General features: G+C 42.4%; 1 protein-coding gene across 7 annotated transcripts in view; it reads left to right on the top strand.

Moving 5' to 3' along the window:
- AASDH (aminoadipate-semialdehyde dehydrogenase) overlaps positions 1-17,719 on the top strand; it is a 37,181-nt gene extending 19,462 nt beyond the window's left edge. For 3 of the 7 annotated variants that reach the window (XM_087963592.1, XM_087963593.1, XM_087963594.1), the window contains 8 exons: positions 468-640; positions 4,512-4,701; positions 8,113-8,228; positions 9,546-10,302; positions 11,785-11,948; positions 12,948-13,073; positions 14,006-14,137; positions 17,310-17,719. In XM_087963592.1, the coding sequence (XP_087819718.1) occupies positions 468-640; positions 4,512-4,701; positions 8,113-8,228; positions 9,546-10,302; positions 11,785-11,948; positions 12,948-13,073; positions 14,006-14,137; positions 17,310-17,714 (2,063 nt within the window). In that variant the 3' untranslated portion in view covers positions 17,715-17,719. Of the gene's footprint in view, positions 1-467; positions 641-4,511; positions 4,702-8,112; positions 8,229-9,545; positions 10,303-11,784; positions 11,959-12,947; positions 13,074-14,005; positions 14,138-17,309 lie in introns of all 7 variants that reach the window. The other 4 variants (XM_087963595.1, XM_087963597.1, XM_087963596.1 and 1 more) reach the window with 2 other exon arrangements.
- The last annotated feature ends 1,447 nt before the right edge of the window (positions 17,720-19,166 follow it).

Below are 19,166 nucleotides of genomic sequence, written 5' to 3'. Positions count from 1 at the left end.
GTGTAATTATGGTCTCGGAAGCCTTGGTCAGAACAGCAAGGTTCTGTTAACCTAACCTTACAACAAAGTAGAATTCAGCTTCACATCTGAACTATCTCACAAGACTGAAAACCTCACAGTGGGCTGCTGCTGGTTCAGACCACTCCTAGCCCCGCCCACCCACCCCCGCCCTATCCTGTTTTATATTTCCTTCTTTTGCAGCTCAGCTGATTCGCGCGGCAAAGTGGCTTATCGCGCCTCAGCTGTTCTACTTACCAGAGAAGGCTAGATGGTGAACTGGAGAGGTTCCAATGGGTGTTTATTGAATGAATGCAAAGCACGCGCTCACGGACCCGGTTGTTCAACCGGTTGAAGCCCACCATTGCTCACAAGGCTGATCAATCTCATTTTTAAGATCTTTACAGCCTGCGTTAATATGGATTGAGAAGGAGCAAGCCTGACTTACTGCTTGGAATTACTCGTCACAGGAGGAAACGGACGTGTCTGCTTCATTGACGACGAAACAACATTACCTGTGGACACCATGAGAGCCACCGGAGATTTTGTAAGAGTGAAAAACGCTGAAATGTTTTTCTTGGGGCGGAAGGACAACCAAATTAAGCGTCATGGCAAGCGTCTCAACATTGACTATGTGCAGCAGGTGAGATAATAGGTAACTATTTATGAAAAGGTGGTTGTTGTTTTTTAAGTAATACAGAAGTGAGTTTGGGTCATGAAGAATCCGGAAGATAGAAATTACCTGAGTTTTGGACATTACTTTCATATTACTTACATGAAAACAGACTGTTTCGTTAGCTACCCCTAGGTTTTGAATGCTATCATATCCTCCAGCTTCCCTCTGTATCATAACATAAGGGATCCCACAAAGCTTGAAAATCAAAAGGTGAGGAAGGCATACATTGAAGAAAAACTACTGGGAACAACCTTATGATTTCCCAACAGAAAAGGTTTTTAAGAGCCATGGTGCCATTTGAAAACCAAGTTCTTAACGGAGATGGGAATGATTAGCAATATGACAAGAAAACTGAGGCAGGGATACCCCTAAATAAATACAAGAAATCTGGATCGTGAATGTGTCCAAGTGATCCTACAGTGCGAGCCGTGCGAAGAAGAGAGCAGTGTTTTGTTTGTACTTCGACAGGCCTAAGCCCAAAGATGACACAATGAGATCCAGTGGAGTCCAGTTCTTTATTTGCTTACATCCAATAGTCACAGACTCACCAATCTAAAGCAGTAACCTTCTAACTTAATACCCCTGTTTCCCCGAAAATATGACCTACCCTGAAAGTAAACCCTAGCTTGATTTTTACATGTGCACTCAATATGAGCCCTACCCCCCAAAATAAGCCCTAATTAAGGTCCTGCCCACTCCAAAGTGCACAGGTAAAAATTAAGCTAGGGTGGGGATGGGTGTGTGTGGAGCTGCCCTACCACTTACCCTTGGACAGTTTTAGCCAGGCCTCACAACGCCCCGACACCTGCCTTGCCGGTCCATTTCTTCTGCAGCCAGCAAGGCTGGCAAGGCTTTCCTGAAGGCCTCTGGAGCTGAGAACAAATCTCTGGATCGATCCTGAGCTCTGTTATCAGCTGCAGAAGCCTTCAGGAGAGGCAGAAGAAGTTCTTGAAGTCCTCTGACAGCGAAAAGGAGGCCGGGGGCGATGCACGCAAGTGAGGTTAGTCAGTGGATGAGATCCCCCGAAAATAAGACCTGGTGCCTTTTGGGGTGGCAAAAAAAAGACAGGGTCTTTTTTGGGGGAAAATAAAAACCCTTTCCTTCCTCCCCCATCCAGTTCAGTCTTGTCTTGGTCTTTTCTATGGAAAGTGCTGACTCCTCTGCAGGGAAGCCTATTGCTGACATCATCTCCCACCCCTTCTCCAGTTCACATTCCATCCCAAAATAATCAAACATATCCTTAGTTAAACAAGAAAGAAAGAAAGAAAGAAAGAAAGGGTGGGGGGGAGAATTAATCTCCATTAAGCCACAACAGGTAACAGCATCTAGTCAATCGGCTGAACCTTTTTCTCCCTTCTATAAAAATCTATACGGGGATAAGCACGTAATAAACGGATAGGAGACCACTAGGAAATCCCAGGGCTGTAGGATAGACTGGGATGTTTAAAACACATTCCTGAAAGGAAACAAAGGCAATCCAGTTCCACAGTGTTGCCATGCTAAGTAAATCCAAAGACAACTTAAGAGAGTCCACTTTTTCTTAAAAAAATTAAGCCGATTTAATTCAGTGGAACGTCCTATGTATACGTTCAGCTGGTGTGTCTACCTTTTTAATGAAGCATACCTTTATTTAAACTAAATAAAAGTGCCTTGAATACCTAACACACGAATTAATCCTTCCTTTATTACCCCACCCAATTAATGAGTGCCTATAATTTTTAGATTAACACAGAACTGCGGTTTTGGTTTCAAACAATTATGATAGCTCAGGATGGGACAATGATATGAAGTAAAGACAATTGCTGAGTACATAAACAGTGCCAGCAATATTTATTACTGGCAATAAAATTGCCTCCCACCATGATACTAAAGGGGTCAAAGAAGGGGAATCTCAAAGAATAATTTAATCAAGTTGAGTTCATTCAGGCACGTGGAAAAAATAGAGACTAAAATTAGTGGTAAGGTTTTCCTACTGCTGGGAAGAACTTCACAAGAATTCTTCCCTTATGGATAGTGTCACACTTATCAGGGGCCTAAATTATAGAATGTCCCATATCAAACACTAATAATCAAAGACTAATAAACATTTGTCTATCTGCTCCATATCAAAGCTGGGTTGCAGCAAGTGTGATAGTTTCACTGGCTTCATTTCTAGGACTCAAACAGAAGGAAACACGTCTACACGTGAGGTTCAAAGATTAGCATAATATGATAACTAAGAGAAATATCTGTAATTCTCTTCAATGCAATATAGTCAAGATCTAGTGTTCCTCCCTCTGGTTTAGAGAAGACTTGCTATGTGGTAATAAACACCTTTGAAAATGAAGCAATTTGCTACATTTCACCTTCATTAAAAGAAAAGCTAAGTGGAATCTGACCGTTTAGTGTGTGTTTACGAAACGATGAGGAAATTACAGGACTGTAGGCTAAGCTTGGAAGTAAAAAAAAAAAATGTCCTCGAGAAAGTAATGGCCAACTACTTCTGAGCTCTTTTCAAACAAAACTGTTGGATGAATAAATATAGTCCCCAGAACTCAAGTGACAGTTTAATTCCACCTTTGTTTCACAGGGAAGTGGAGATTCTGAGATCCGATGTTAGGAATAAAATAGAGTAATGGTTCTCAGTGGTTTTCTTCACCTCCGACTCCCTTTTGTGCAGGTGTGGGATTCAAAAATTTTAACAACCTGTTCTGTGGGTGTGGCTTAGGTGGTGGGTGTGGCTTAGGTGGTGGGTGTGGCTTAGGTGGTGGGCGTGGCTTGGCGGTCATGTGATTGGCTGGGTGTGGCCAACTCAATATCACTCACATTGAGGCACGCATCTCCTCGCCTGGCCTCATGACTGTAGGGATGCTGCAACAACCGTAAGTGTGAAAAATGGTCATAAGTCACTTTTTTCAGTGCCATTGTAACTTTGAATGGTCACTCCACACAAGCAAAGTACCAGCAAAGGAGGGGAAAAAAACAACTCCAGAGAAGTTCCTGAGACAGGAAGTCTAGTCCTGCCAAGAATGTAATAAGGGTCAACAGAGAGGCAGTTTCTGTAAGCAACCCCAGAATGTTTCCTTCCTGCCTTCCTTACAGGATTAGGCCAGTAATTTCTTCTAACAACTGGTTCTCCAAACTGCTTAGAATGTTAACTGGTTCTAGTGAATAGGTGCAAACTGGTAGAATTCCACCTCTGCTTTTGTGGCCACAGAGCATGGCCACGGGCCCCCCAAGACTTAACTCAAGATTTAAATCATAATATTTCTTCATGGACCCTGTGGCAACCGTGTGGCCCTCTCAGAGATCCGCGGGCCACCGGTTGAGAACTGCAACAGGGAATCAGACTTCTTGGGCAATACCTGTCAGAACAGATTGTGTCCTCAGCACTTCAGATGGACATCAATTTGAGGGGTTGGATCATCTAGGCCAGTGAGATGGCTAACCTTTCCGTCCTCGCATGCTAAAAGCGTGTGCCAACACCCATAAGGCAATGCAGTGGGGGAGCCATGCCCCCTGTGCATGCGCACGCACCCCCCCCACGTGTGCCTTTTCTGCGCATCTGCACATGACCCTCCCCTGCACGCCCGCACCTTTCTGTGCATACATGTGCATCTCCTGCACCCCCCCTCCACATGACAATTAGCTGGCGGGCGGCGGGCATGCATGTACAGTGGACCTGTTCCGGGGTGATAGCTTGCATGACGGCGAAGTGCCATAGGTTCGCCATCATGGATCTTGGCTTTCATGGGACTGAAAGTCGCTTGAATTTACAAGGGGAAGAAAAACCTAGGGGGTGTTCATCTTCATGGCTTTCTGCAAGTTTTGTCAGAATCATCATGGTTTTATTTTGCAGGTGGCAGAGAGCCTCTGCACAGCGGAAACCTGTGCCTTGACATGGTACCAACAAGAAAAATTAATTTTATTTGTTGCCCCCAAAGCTGTGTCGAAGAGGCACCTTTTAAAAAAGCTCCAGGAATGTCTCCCTAGCTATGCAATTCCAGATGAGGTTTTGCTGATTGATACTTTGCCATTCACATCCCACGGTAAATATACATGTGTGTGTGTGTGTGTGTGTGTATCTATATATCTATATCTATCTATCTGTCTATCTGTCTATCATCTATCTATCTATCTATCTATCTATCTATCTATCTATCTATCTATCTATCTATCTATCTAATTTGTTTTCGTAGATTTTCACGGGTACAGGTATGCAGGTCTTGGTGTGTTCAGGTCTTTCCCCAAGTAAGATTGAGAGTATCTTGGCGACGTTACGACGAGGTCCCACCCATATATATGCCTACTGTATTTGATTATATTTGTTTCTTAAATTTAAAAGCCCCCCCAATTCCATCACAACTCGGAAGTTGTACGGCATGAACTAATTAAGACAGAGCGACATAAAACCAGACGAGAACAAACATTACTGAAAGAACACCAGTCCTACCAGATCAAACATCCCCACAAGGGAGCCATCTGCCACGCTAGCTCATTAATTCAGAGACCGATTGGGTGTTTTCTTCGGCTTCCAAAAATGTAAATAACACTTGATTGGAACATCTTGTTACGAAAATAGGTTGTTTTTTAGAGCATGGGAAAACCTGAGAGAAGCCAAGTCAGACTGATTATGTGCCATCAAGTCAATGTCAGTTCTTATACGGATCACATACAGAATTTTTTCTCCGGGATGACCTGTTTCTGCGTAGTCCTTCGGAACCTGAAATGCACTTGCAACTACTGTAATAAATGTCTGTGGCAGTGGTGGGTAACCTTTTGGGGCTCCTGTGTCAAAAATTGTGTGCATGCTTGCATGCTTGCGCTTGTGTACCAGCACCCAGAAGGCAATGCATGCCCCCCCCCGTGCACAATCTCCCCCCCCCCGCCACCCCTTTAACTGCACTATGCCCCACAGCCGATTTTCGGCGGGTTTGAGGCCTTTTTCGGCCTCCCAAAGGCTTGAGGAAGGCTTCTGCAGGCTTTGCAGGCCGAAAACTAGCCCCGTTTCATCACTTCCGGTATTTTCAGAAAAACAGGAAGTGATGAACGGGCCGCTTGGCCTGCAAAGCCTGCAGAAGCCTTCCTCAAGCCTTTGGGAGGCCAAAATAGGCCTCAAACCTGTCGAAAATCAGTTGTGAGGTGCGCACATGCTCAGTGAGGTAAGTTTGCCTGCACCTCGCGTGCCGGCACAAATGGCTGTGCCATAAGTTCTCCATCATGGGTCTATGGCAAGGGTCTTCAAACTTTGCAAATTTAAGACTTGTGGACTTCAACTCCCAGAATTCCTGAGCTAAGATGACTGGAGGAGGAATTCTGGGAGTTGAAGTCCACAAGTCTTAAAGCTGTCAAGTTTGAAGACCCCTGGTCCATGGAGCTTCTCAGTCATCCAGGTCATGGTTGTCCCAAAGGTGCTTTTTTTCCCAAGAAGCAATTGGACTTTCTGGTTTTTCTTTGAAGACGTTTCGCTTCTCATCCAAGAAGCTTCTTCAGCTCTGACTGAAGACTGGTGACTGGTGAGGAATGGAAGGATTATTACTTCTTGCAGAAAGCTGATCATTTACATCCTTTTAGAGAGTCATTGAGGCCACTTGGAAGTTTGTCTGTGTCCTCAGAATCACCTGAGTGATGCAAACAGGCATGGAGCTTTTTTGGAACTGTTGATAGGACTGTGTTGTAGAATGGAGATAGACGATGTCGTATCCCTTCCCCTTTGTTGAGAGAGGGCTGTTCAATTTTGACACAGATGGCCTCTTTCAAACCAGCAATCCTCGGACAGAGATCATCTATTTCTTGACTGCTGGTTGGTTTGTTGTGAAAACTGGTGGCATAAGATGGAAGCTATCCACCATATTCTACGAAAGTACATTGTGATGACCCAGGGTGGGATACAAAATAAACAAAGTCACAAAAACAAGTGAAGCCCTTCTTATTCCTTCAACTTGGCTTCCAAGCTCCAAATATCCTTGACTGGAGACAAAAAAACTCCCCCACAAACAGTTACGAAAAGGAAGAAATGCCGTTTAAACTAAAAATGCCTATAAATTATCAATAGCAAAAACAACACAAAACACACTGAAGAAATTAAGGGAACCAGGCAAGATAAGGGCTTGAAGACGTCCACAGTGATCGGAACACACACTGGGAAGGATGCCAAACTCAGATAGGAACGGACAGACTAGAGATATTTTCATGCTTTGTTTCCAGCACTGGCCCATACACATGTCCGTCCTTTTAAACAGTTCTCACAGCTGCAGCCCGTGCAGAGGATCAAGGCCCTCCCCCCCCCACGCCATTCACATCTCTCCCTTATCCTCTCCTCCCTGCGTGCCCTAGGATGGAGTGGGGTTGGGCCTGTGTCCTCCTCTGACTGCTCAACCAGCCTCTGCCCTTCCCCAGCCTCCTCCACAACCTCTCGAGCCACACTTCCACTTCCTGTCAGCTGTTTCTCCTCTCCCTCAGAGTTTGACTCCAACAAGGGCATGACATACATAGTAACATCTCATTCCTTTGATGATCTGGAGCCCAGTCCATTTGTCTATGTTTGATCCAGGCTGTGGCTTCCTGAATTATATATGAATATTGCATGAAGACATCGAGATGTTCTGAGATTCCCATTTTTCTAGGCACATTCCACACAACTTCACGTGGCTGGCACAGTCCAAGACAAATAACATATTGACTTCTTTGTGTTAATCCTTTGGTTTTTCTCAATTTTCTAGGATACATTAGCAATCATGTTGCTTGTTCTTTGACTTATTCTAAAGCCAGCTTGAACATCTGGCATTACCGTCCCATTTAGGGCTCTAATCTGTGTTGGGTGACCTTAAGCTGTTTCAATAGTATGTAAGCCAGCTAACCCGAATTGATGGTTAATCTATGTACTGCTGTTGTAACCCGAATCTCACCATTCAGGCATGGTGCATCCTATGACGATGTTCTTAGTTCTCTTACTCAGACATATCTATTGTCTTTGTAGATATTTCTACACTATCAGTGTCTGAATGTGTGATTTGGAATAGTATTGCATTTAGTATAGTAAATAGTACACATGTGAGTGGAGCAGTGGCCTCGAGGTGGCACTCTCTCCTCACAATCAGGAGGCTGTGAATTCGATCCAAGGTAGAGGCAGATATTTCTCTCCCTGGGCACACTGAGAATTTATCTGCTGAACAAAACTCCGTATTGGTAAGAGGAAGGGCATCCAGCCAGTAAACACTCTGCTCCATTCAGTTGCCAAGACTCCACCCTGCAAAGGATTATGAGGTCATTAAAAGATGATGATATGGTACACATATGTGTGTGTGTGTGCGCGTGTGTGCGCGCTGTAGCTTTACTTTCACTAAAGTCATTTGTGGACTCAAACATACATGCAGTGGAGTGTTAAGTTAAATAAAGATATAGGAATACTTTGCTTTATTGTAATAAAAACTTGTTATATTTTTTTGCTTTGTGCAAAGGCAAAATTGATGTGTCCAAGCTCAACCAGATTTACAGCAGCCACCTGAATTCTCCAAAAAGTGACAGCAAGCTAAGCGAACAAGAATTATGGGAAGGCTTGCAAAGTCTCTGGCAGGTAATCCATTAAATTGCATTATTCCCATATCCTAAGAATTCTCTTAAGTATCCTTAATTCAGTCATTTGAACAAGGGAGAGAAAAAGCAGGAATGAATATTCTCGGGGCTTTCGTTGACTTGGAATCTATGCAATAGCTTTAGAGAAATCATTATATTTTCTTAAAAACTCAGAACTCAGATAATGGTAGGCAATTGTAATGGATAGTGCTGTGCCCAATGAGCCACCAATGTTTGCCTCTCTGGGATAAGTTGAAACACAACTTATTTTTTTAATAAAAGCATGACCAAAATAATCAAACAGATCCAGCATTTCTGCATAGATTGAAGATCAGATATTCCAATTTTCTTTTTTATTCACTGCACCTGTTTCTGGTTTATTATAAGTGAGACGACATGTTGAAGATTAACTGCCCTGTCTAATAAGCAAGCACCAGAACTGGATTAAGTTAAACATTGAGTTTCTAATTTTTATGAGCTAGAATCCATATGCAAGTGACAATATAGGTATTCCACTAAGTTGCATCCCCCTATGGTGCTTGCATGTCGTTTCCCTATCTACTGTAAAATTATAAAGTGGCTACTGAGCTTGTCGATCAGAAAGATCAGCAGTTCGGTGGTTCGAATCCCTAGGGCCGCGTAATGGAGTGAGCTCCCGTTCCTTGTCCCAGCTTCTGCCAACCTAGCAGTTTGAAAGCATGTAAAAATCCAAGTAGAAAAATAGGGACCACTTTGATGGGAAGGGAACAGCGTTCTGTGCGCCTTTGGCGTTTAGTCATGCCGGCCACATGACCACGGAGACGTCTTCAGACAGCACTGGCTCTTCGGCTTTGTAACAGAGATGAGCATCGCCCCCTAGAGCCGGAAACGACTAGCACGTATGTGCAAGGGGAAACCTTTACCTTTACAATCCTATATAGATGTTCCTATCCCTTTTATGTTACTAAGATGTTCAACCTGTAATGCATAAAATTTGATCAAGTGCTGTATCCAGAAATGTCCATGGCAATTAAGCATATGAATCAGTTACAACTTTGCTCGGATAGTGACTTTATTCATCATTTCATTTTAATAGTGTTGCTTCCTTTTTCCCAGAAGTTTTTATCTGCTTTAAAAGATTAAAAAATAATGTTCTTACCTAGCTTCAAAGAGCTGAAGTCTATAGCTTCTCTTCATTTCTCTTTGAGTCTGTTTGGTCCTTACCGCTTTGTAGATTACTCACCTGCTTTGCTACTAGGTATGTACTTCTGATGTGAGTTAATGTATACATGATGACACTTTGCTTCTTCCTTTCTCTTTCTCTCCCTCTGCCCCCCAGTCTATTCTTAATCTTCCAGATGGTTCCAGTTGTATTTTGGAAGAGTCTCAATTCTTGCCTAGTGGCGGGGATTCTTTAAAATTACTACAGCTTCGGGATGAAATTGAACGTATGGTAGGTAGGCCTATTCCTGACTTAGTAGAAATGATTCTCAATCATTCCATTAGTGAGATCTACAAGCATGTCCTAAAATCAGCTTTCCCAAGGGACAACCCAACTGTAAGCGGTTGCAGTGCTGTAAAAAGAAAACTGAGCCACCCTCTCGGTGAAGAACTGAACGATAAGCGTGTGGAGCTTACCCCTGAAAATTCCCTGAAAACTGACGTGGCCACCACAGGTTTTATTGCCATAAGTCGAGGAAACCACTTGGTGTCCATCAATGAACCTGTGAAGAACCAGATTGAAGCAGAACAGGCAGAAAAGAATGAAGTGTTGCCAAATAGCGTCACAAATGTGAATATAACAGAAGATGATTTTGCTGAAGAAAATGGGGATGAAGCAAATCTTGGTGAAATTACCCCAAAGCTGACGCTGAGAGTAAGATGGACCTCGGACCTCGGCAAATGTGTCGATGCCTCTCCGCTTCTTGTAATCCCAGTCCCTGATCAATCATCCGCTCTCGTTTATATCGGATGTCATTCTCACGTGATCCAAGCGATTGGCTTTCATTCTGGCAAAGTGAAATGGAGTAGCAGGCTTGCAGGCCGCATTGAATCCTCCGCCTGCGTATCTAAGTGTGGAAACTTCATTGTTGTTGGTAAGTAGGCCGCCTCCTTGGTAATAAGTATCAGTGGAAAATACTAACAAACAGAAACATATTTTGTAACATAAAACGCCATGAGCAGTGTTGCAGGATCTAATCTCGGTTGGTCACCAGAACCAGAGGTTTAGTCTTCCGAGCTTCCGGACCCATCCTCAGGGAACTTTTCTCTAGCAGAGTGTGTGCTTTGGGCTATTCTATGTGTGGTATTTATATGGTGCCTGTTGTGTGTGGCTTTTTAGTAGTTGTTTGGGGTGTTGATGGCCGGCTATTAAATTGTTGGCGGTTGTTTCCAAGCCTTTAGGAAGATGGGCTCCAGCGTGAATTTGAAAGCCCAGAAGACTGGTAACCCAGAGGTGGTATTCAGCAGTTCTGACCAATTCTGGAGAACTGGTAGTAGTTCGGAGAACCGGCAAATCCCACCTCTGACTGGCCTCTCCCCCCTGTCTATTCTCTGCCTCCCGAGTCCCAGCTGATCAACTGGGTCTTCTTTTGTTGCCCTGCACAGGAGAACGGGCTGTTGTCGGGCATCCACTCCCATTTAAGTCATGAGTCTCCAGCTGCATCTCAGAATTTAAAGAAGATTTATTAGGAGTGAACATGCCAGTGCTACCTGGGTGTAGCCGACTCTTAAGACACATCATTCATTTCACCTTTGACCCTGGTCTTCCCCCCACCCCCTGGATGTATATTCTCCAATGGGACACATCCATAGCCAAGAGTCATCAATCATGCTCTCCAGTAATAATCTTGCGCGCCAGAAGCTTCAGTCGCCTAGAAATTATCTTATGAAGCATTTAAGGAATGCACTACTTCCCCCCACTCCCTTTCTGCTGGCAACTCTAAAAGACTAGATAAATAGTTTTGAGTTGATAGCTGGACAGCAGATTAGTGGGGTGGGGAGGGAATGGGATTTTGCAGTAACCTTCCCCTGCCACGCCCGCCAAGCCACGCCCACAGAACTGGTAGTGAAAAACTTTGAATCCCACCACTGCCGGGTGACCGACCCAGATTGGATCCTGCAACATTATCCTGGGACACATATATTCGCCTTCATTTGTGAATGAACAGTATTGTAGATTCAACAGTGGTGATTTTATGAACTCGCCTTAATTGTTTGAAGGTTTGAAAACTAGTTTAGTGGCTACGATGAGTAATTTTGTCTGCTGCAAATGAAACAAGTGTATACAGTTGTGTGAAAAATATTTTGAGATTGGACCAACTCCTGCAGAGTCAGAAAAGCATCAGTACCAGGAAGCTTCAGGAAAAGGCCAGCTATTGGCAAGATGGTGGGCATATTGTTGCAATCCAAACTCTGGTCTTTTGGTCTATGCCCATCTTGCCAATTTTCACCACGAGGCCTACAGATACTTCTTGTAATCAAACCTGTTTGTTTTGAACTTGAGAATATTTTTCACATCTCCGATGAGAACACTTTTCCAAAAACACTCTGTTTTCTGTGGCTGTGATTTTATGCAGGTTGTTATAACGGATTGGTATATGTTCTCCAGAACAGTAATGGGGAAGTCCACTGGGCATTTCCCACGGAAGATGCTGTGAAAAGTTCTCCAGCTCTGGATCCTTCCACAGGATTAGTCTTTATTGGATCTCATGACCAGCATATATATGCTTTGGATATATATGTAAGTAAATGTGAGTGTCGAGAGCTAGTTTCATCCAGTTTGGTTAAGGCAGGAGTCCACAGCTCCCGGTGGTGGCCCAGTACTGGACCATAGCCCTTTTGGAACTGGGCCACACAAGTGTTGGGCATGCACGCGCACAGCTCCATTTGTCCAAGCAGCATACGTACGTGCCCGCCATTTGCAAATGGAGCTCAGAGGTTGTATTCAGCAGTTTCTGACCAGTTCTGGAGAACCGGTAGCGGAAATTTTGAGTAGTTCAGAGAACTGGCAAATACCGCATCTGACTGGAGATTTTACAGTATTGTTCTGACCCAAACGCTTGTCCAATAAAACCAACACGAACCAAAGGGAACAGAAACCTTTTAATGATTCTTACAAATCCCCGGTTAAAAGGCTGCTGCAAACTAATTAACTTTGATAAACACAAGCCTCGCCAAAAACTGTGCAAGGCTGCCAAAAATAACACATAAGGTTACCTAGAAATATTTTACAACGCAAGAGTCTTCAAATACCAACTAAGATACTGCAGTGTCCATGAGGCTGAGTTTCAAAATGTCTTTGCTTCCTGCAAAGAACGTCCAATTCACAGCTGGTTTTTATCTCTTGAGGGAGGGGCCATTACCTTGCAGCCTTACTCCCAAGTCGCCCGTGCTGTTGTAACTGCTCTTTCCTGCAAGCAGCTCTGTGCACAGGCTCCTCGGGAACCTCCTCATCGCTGCTGCCAGCCCCCACAATCTCTGAAGGCAGCAGTCCACTCCCTAATGGTCCTGGCCCCTCATCTGAGTCCTCACTCTCCTCAGCTGTCGGCACCTGCTGCCGGCTAACTACAAGAAGTATCTTTCCCCTGCCACGCCCACCAAGCCACACCCTGGGAGTTGAAGTCCACAAGTCATAAAAAGGGCCATTGTTCCCCACCCCTGCTCTACAGTAAGACCTCTATGTTAACCTTAAATTAAGGTGTGTCACATTGTGAAATGTAAATTTTGTTACTCTTGACAGAAGAAGGAATGTGTTTGGAAGTTGCACAGTGAATCTGGCGGTATATTTTCTTCTCCTCATCTACACCTGTGGCCACATCACCTGTACGTTGGTACTCTGGGAGGACTGCTACTCGCTGTTAATCCTGTATGTAACTTCCTAGTTTTGCATGCATGAAGTTCTAGAATGATTCACTAAAGGCTTTAAAAACTCCGAATAAAGAGGCTACAAAGAAGACGACTTTTGATAATGACATTGCAGTTGCTGTTCTTTTCCGATGCAAGGGTTTCAAACTGCATTAGCATATATTAATTCCAAGAAATTATAGAAATGGCACATGCTAAGGGATGAGAAGCTTAATTATTTTATTTATCAGGTCCTTGTAATGTAATCCTTATGGAATTGTAACCAACTGTGTAAAATGGTATAGTATATACAGAGATGAGCACAAGTAAAAATTAGTGAATGATTTCGCACAGGTATTACTGCAGTAGTGAAGAAGCAATCTTCATTATTTAGTATGATTTCACGTCTTATTTCAACAATAGGTGCTTTTTCTTTCAAATGGATATGAAATATAGGAAAGCAGAAATGGTAGTTGCTCCTTTGTTATCTGATTAAGTTAGCTAGCTATAACAAACTGTCTCTTCCTATGTCTAGAAGGCACAGAGAATGACCTTGAAGGACAGGAAAAAGAATTGTTACCAAGGCCATGGTTAGATAAACAGGGTTTGAGCCCAGACGAGCAAAGTAATTTGAGAAAACAGACTCTTCCCTTGCTCATACAAAGATGAGGTAAGGGAGAGGAAAGCACATTCAGATTTGCAAGATTGTGTAACTGTAGCTTTTACCATAAAAGTAGTCCTGTCCAATAATGCATAGTTTTCTATTATTTATCTGCCTTGTAAGGTTGACATCGAGGTGTTTCTGAGATTCTGAACCTGTAGGAAAATTATTTCCACTGTTGCTTTTTAGTTAGTTTGTTCGTTTCCAGTCTTTGTTTGAGTGTCTTAATTTCCCATTAGTTTAACATTTGGAATATCTTAGGGCAGCTTGTGTTAATTATTTGCTTTTTGCAGGTTATGGGGAAAACTGTTTGGAAAACCGTCTGTGGGAAACCTATCTTCTCATCACCCCATTGCGATAAAGATTACGTGTATGTCGGCTGCGTGGATGGAAATTTATACTGCTTTAGTCACTTTGGAGAAAAGGTTAAAATTTATTGTATTTATTGAACAGTTGAAACCTCTAAAAAGTTCAGTCTGGGTTTGTTTGTTTTTTACTATTAACTTTAGATTTGGTTGTTATGTTGCCCATAGAAGCTTTTTTAAAAAAAACATTGCTTCCTAACAACAGTTCCCATTTAAATGCCTGTGAGGAGCCCCAAAATAGGACCAGAAGCCACAGCATTGTCCCAAACCGGACTTCTCAAATGCAACATTACATCACAATATATAAGACTCACAGGCTAGTAACCAGAACTGGGCTCTCATACAACACGGACTTTGTACCAGTGGTGGGATTCAAATTTTTTTACTACCAGTTCTGTGGGCGTGGCTTGGTAGGCATGGCACGGCTTGGTGGGCGTGGCTTGGTGGCCGTGGCAGGGGAAGGATACTGCAAAATCCCCATTCCCTCCCCACCCCGCTAACCTGCTTTCCCGCTCCATTCTCCTGTGCAAGGCAACAAAAGAAGACCCAGCCGATCAGCTGGGACTCGGGAGGCAGAGAAGAGATGGCGGTGGGGCCAGTCAGAGGTGGGATTTGCCGGTTCTCCGAACTATTCAAAATTTCCGCTACTGGTTCTCCAGAACTGGTCAGAACCTGCTGAATACCCACCTCTTCTTTGTTCCAATCATAGAGTGGGGCAATTTAGGATGGGTTTTGAAACTCATTTGAGAAAAGAATAGAGTGAGATTCCTGCTTTTGATTTGCGGTTCCAGAATACCGAAAAGCACAAGACATTATCAATGCAAGCAAAATGGTTGCTTTTTCTGGGTTATTTTTCTCATCTGTTGACAATTGATGTAGAAACTCCTGGTGGGAGAAAGGAAAATTGGATCCATTGTTGATAGCGTCTTCATCAAACAATACTGAATGTTGTGACTGGGTAGACTGAGATTATGAGGACTTGACACCCAGTCATTGTTGCTGCTGTCACACTTTCCTGTTGAGTTCCTTTTTCTATTGTGGTAGCAATCTGATGCAAAGAACCAACTGATTAGTGCTTGTCTCATTCTTGGTCTCTCTCAATTATACTTTATTTAGCTCCTTCCATTTTCCTTCCTTTCTTCTTCTTCTTCTCTTCATTTCTTTTCACAGCGTCTTCTGCTCTTTCGATTTGACCTTTTTGAACTGCTCTTTGAAAATTCTTCTTTCTCGCTCATTTGTTCTTCCTGCCGATCTTTCATTAATCGTTTGCTTCTGGGATTTTTGTTTTTTTTCCAACCATGTAAATAATGCCAAAAAATGCATTCTTGTGTGTGTGTCTGTCATCTTCCTTTGGGTTTAAACGTTTTGCCTCTTTATAACTTTGTAGGTAACTCTCTTATCTGTATCTTGGTCCCGTTTGGGCTCTACTGATAGAGAATGGCTGGTGGTGGTACAATAAATAGTGACACCACACTGATTGAGTGTAGAATGTTACTGGGAAAAAATCCCTGGGAATGTACCACAATCTGGACGGAGGAAGCTAATAACCCAGTTTGTAAAGGAGTGTACTGTAATTTGAACACCCTCGTGCTGAATTCTGTGGAATTGGGTGGGTTTTGTCCTTTTATAATGACATAACTTTCCTGGAAATGTTGGACCATTCTGTTGTTGTTTTTTTAATGTCACAAAAACCAACCACTTTTCTGCATTTCCTGTGCTAAACATTGGGAGGGTGGAGAACCAGGAACAAATTTCAATCTGCCTTTGAATGAACAGAAAGATGGTTGAGCTGTTTTCCAAGCTGAGAATCTGGCCTCCGATGCATCTCTTGTTAGTTATCTGGGTTGCTTTCTGTTTTAAAAAAGCTCAAATACCGGAACGTTTCTTGGTGTCCTTGTAAGAAAGCTATTCTATGAAGAAACTTCATTATATTTTGGGTTACTTTTTTCTGCATCACTTCCAACAATTACTTAAATGCCCCAAGTTGGTCCAGTCCTTAATTGAATAGGTCAGGGATGGACATCTCAGTCTCTGCTCTGAAGAAATCTGTAGCTCTTCCAAGACTATCTAGTTTTATTTTTTTTTTATCTTAGATACAGATAACAGATTAACAGAGTTGGAAGGGACCTTGTAGGTCCAACCCTAGTCCAACCCTCCGCCCAAGCGGGAGACCCTACACCATTTCTGACAAAGGGCAGTCCAATCTCTTCTTGAAAGTCTCAAGTGATGGAGCCCCCACAACTTCCCACATCTTCTTCAATAAGTTCATATTATTTGCAAATATGGTTGCAGCCCAGATCGTTTATAACTCTAAACCATTTCTCAACCAGCACACTATTCTTTACAGCTGCTTAGCAGACCCCATCCTTTGCCTGCTGTAATGAAGGACGTAAGAAGCATTCATTTATTTCTAGAGTCTGGTTTCATTTATTTTTTTTAACTTGTTACTAGTTCATCAGAGCACCCAACTTGTTGCTACCTGCTTGTTTTGTGATATGCAGTCATTCTATCTGAGTTTCTTTTTAGTGTGATTTTTTAAAATAGTCATTCTGGAAAGATTTGACCATCTTGATTTTGTTGGAATTTTCTTTTGAAAATCAACCGTGATCGCTAGAGAATTTCTCACTTAGCAAAGTGTTGCAATTGGCTTTGATGTTAGGATTAAATTCAGAGTCCTTCCTTTGACTTTTGTTCAGTGGTAGATTGTCCTACAATGCAATGATTGATGTTGTATAAAATGCTGTTGGAGAAATAGGCATTGAGCAAAACTATCCTAGAGAAATGATTGTCAAAAATCATCACACAAAGCTGTCTTCATTTTCTGGTATAACCTTGGTATTTTCCCCAGGGAACAATGGTTAAAATTCTCCTTCTGCTAAATTACTTGTTGTGGCTCATTGAAATATATCCTTTTAAAACGTTCCAGTTTGTTTGGCATGCCCAATAGGATCATTTCTGACTCTTTACTGAAACAACTTGCTATATTGTACGTTCGGCAGGCCCTCTCGATAAGTAAAAAATATACAAAAATGCAATGCATTTGCCCGAGTATATTATATATTGAGATATATAATTGATTGGAAGAATTAGCCCTTTTCTGACATATTTTGTAAATATCTAAGCCGTAAAGTCAAACGCTTGTATATGCACCATAAACAATTAAGACAATGATTCTATCCCACTAACTGAAATTTTAATAACCTGTCTCATTTTTTTTATTATTGTCCTACAGGTTTGGGCCTTTTCCAGCAGTGGGCCAATCTTTTCATCACCCTGCGTTTCACCTTTTTCCAGAGATGTATTCTTTGGGTCCCATGACTGCTTTATTTATTGCTGTAACAGGGAAGGAAATGTATTATGGAAGTTTGAAACTACATCAAGAGTTTATGCAACTCCATTTGTTTTCCGTAGTCCTCAGTTGGAGAGTAAAACATTTCTGGTGGCGACGTCCACAGATGGCAGACTATGGATCCTCAATGCTAAGACTGGGCTGGCAGAAGGTACAGGAGACCTTCCAGGAGCGGTTTTCTCTTCTCCTGTAGCCTGGGAATCGACAATTGTTGTCGGATGTAGAAACAATTACCTTTATTGTTTAGATCTGTGTTTATCTAAAGCTAATAAAATTCTGTCACGATAACCTTTTTTTTTAGCGTTATTAATTTTCTACTTGAGAGCCACATGTTTGCCTTAGTGTGAACTTTCTGCTCCAATATGTAGGGGAAGAAAACTAATTTTACACTTGATTTAAAGCATTTTAAAATACCGAGTCAAGACCGTCTATAAATCTGGAAGTTAGCACTCTGTATTGAGTATTAGATCCAAAATGGAATATGATTCTTCTGGAAACCAGACTGATGGATATTTATTTATTTACAAATTTAAAATTAAATGTCAACTCATAAAACATTTCTATGCCCGTTGTATCGTTGCCAACAGAAAGGGGGGGAGGGGCAATGCATGCCCCCCACGCCCCCTGCGCATGCATGCGCAATCCCCCCACCACCACCCCTTATCTGCATTGCGCCTCACAGCTGATTTTTCTGCTGGTTTGAGGCCTTTTTCGGCCTCCCAGAGGCTTGGAAAAAGCCTCTGCATGGCCTTTCAGGCCAAATAATATGCCCTTTTTGTCACTTCCGGTATTACAGGAAGTGACAAAATGGGCCTATTCAGATTGCAAATCCTGCAGAGCCTTTTTCCAAGTCTCTGGGAGGCCGAAAAAGGCCTCAAACCAGCAGAAAAATCAGCTATGAGGTGCGCGCGTGCGCAGTGAGGTAAATTTGCCTGTGGCACGAGTGCCATAAGTTCGCCATCATGGGTATAGGTAGTCCTTGACTTACGACCACAACTGAGCCCAACATTTCTGTCAGAAGCGAAACATTTTTAAAGTGAATTTTGTTCCATTTTACCACCTTTCTTGCCACACTTGTTAAAGAGAATCCCTGAGGTTGTTAAGTTAATAACATGGTTGTTAAGTGAATCTGGTTTCCCCACTGACTTTGCCGGTTGCAAAAGCCAGCAGCCGTCATAAATATGAGTCAGTTGCCAAGGATCTGAATTTTGATCACATGACCATTGGGGACGCTGCAGTGGTCACAATTGTAAAAACGGTCATAAATCACTTTTTTTCATGCCATTGCAACTTTGAACGATCAATCAATGAATTGTTGTAAGTCGAGGACTACCTTTTAAAGGGTGCTTAATAACGCCACATATAGTTGCAATAAGTGTGTTTTCTCTCACCACTAATTATCAATGGCTTTCCTAAAAGTTTACTTAAGTCTTTCCCACCTTTATGATTTTTTAAAAAATGAATCAGTAAGTAAATAAAAAGTATTTTCTATAGAAACACAGCTATTTTTATTTATATAGAACAAGCTTTCAGTGATGGACCATTTACATTAAAATTGTGATGATCAAAAGCTGAAAATAGAAATTCTACTAACATAATAACCCTTAGTCATTGTTAATTTCGCCCTGGTTGTATAATATTCTAAAAACAGTTCTATTCATATATTAATTCAGGCTCTTGTTTTAAGATAACCAGACACATTTAACAAAAAAGATTCTGAATAAATAAACCTACCAAACG

Source organism: Notechis scutatus, chromosome 4 (assembly GCF_049901735.1).
Source record: "Notechis scutatus isolate UNSWTSFEM ecotype Mainland chromosome 4, rNotScu1.2, whole genome shotgun sequence".
In the NCBI taxonomy this organism is placed as follows: domain Eukaryota; kingdom Metazoa; phylum Chordata; class Lepidosauria; order Squamata; family Elapidae; genus Notechis; species Notechis scutatus.
This window is presented reverse-complemented; position numbering and strand designations above follow the sequence as displayed.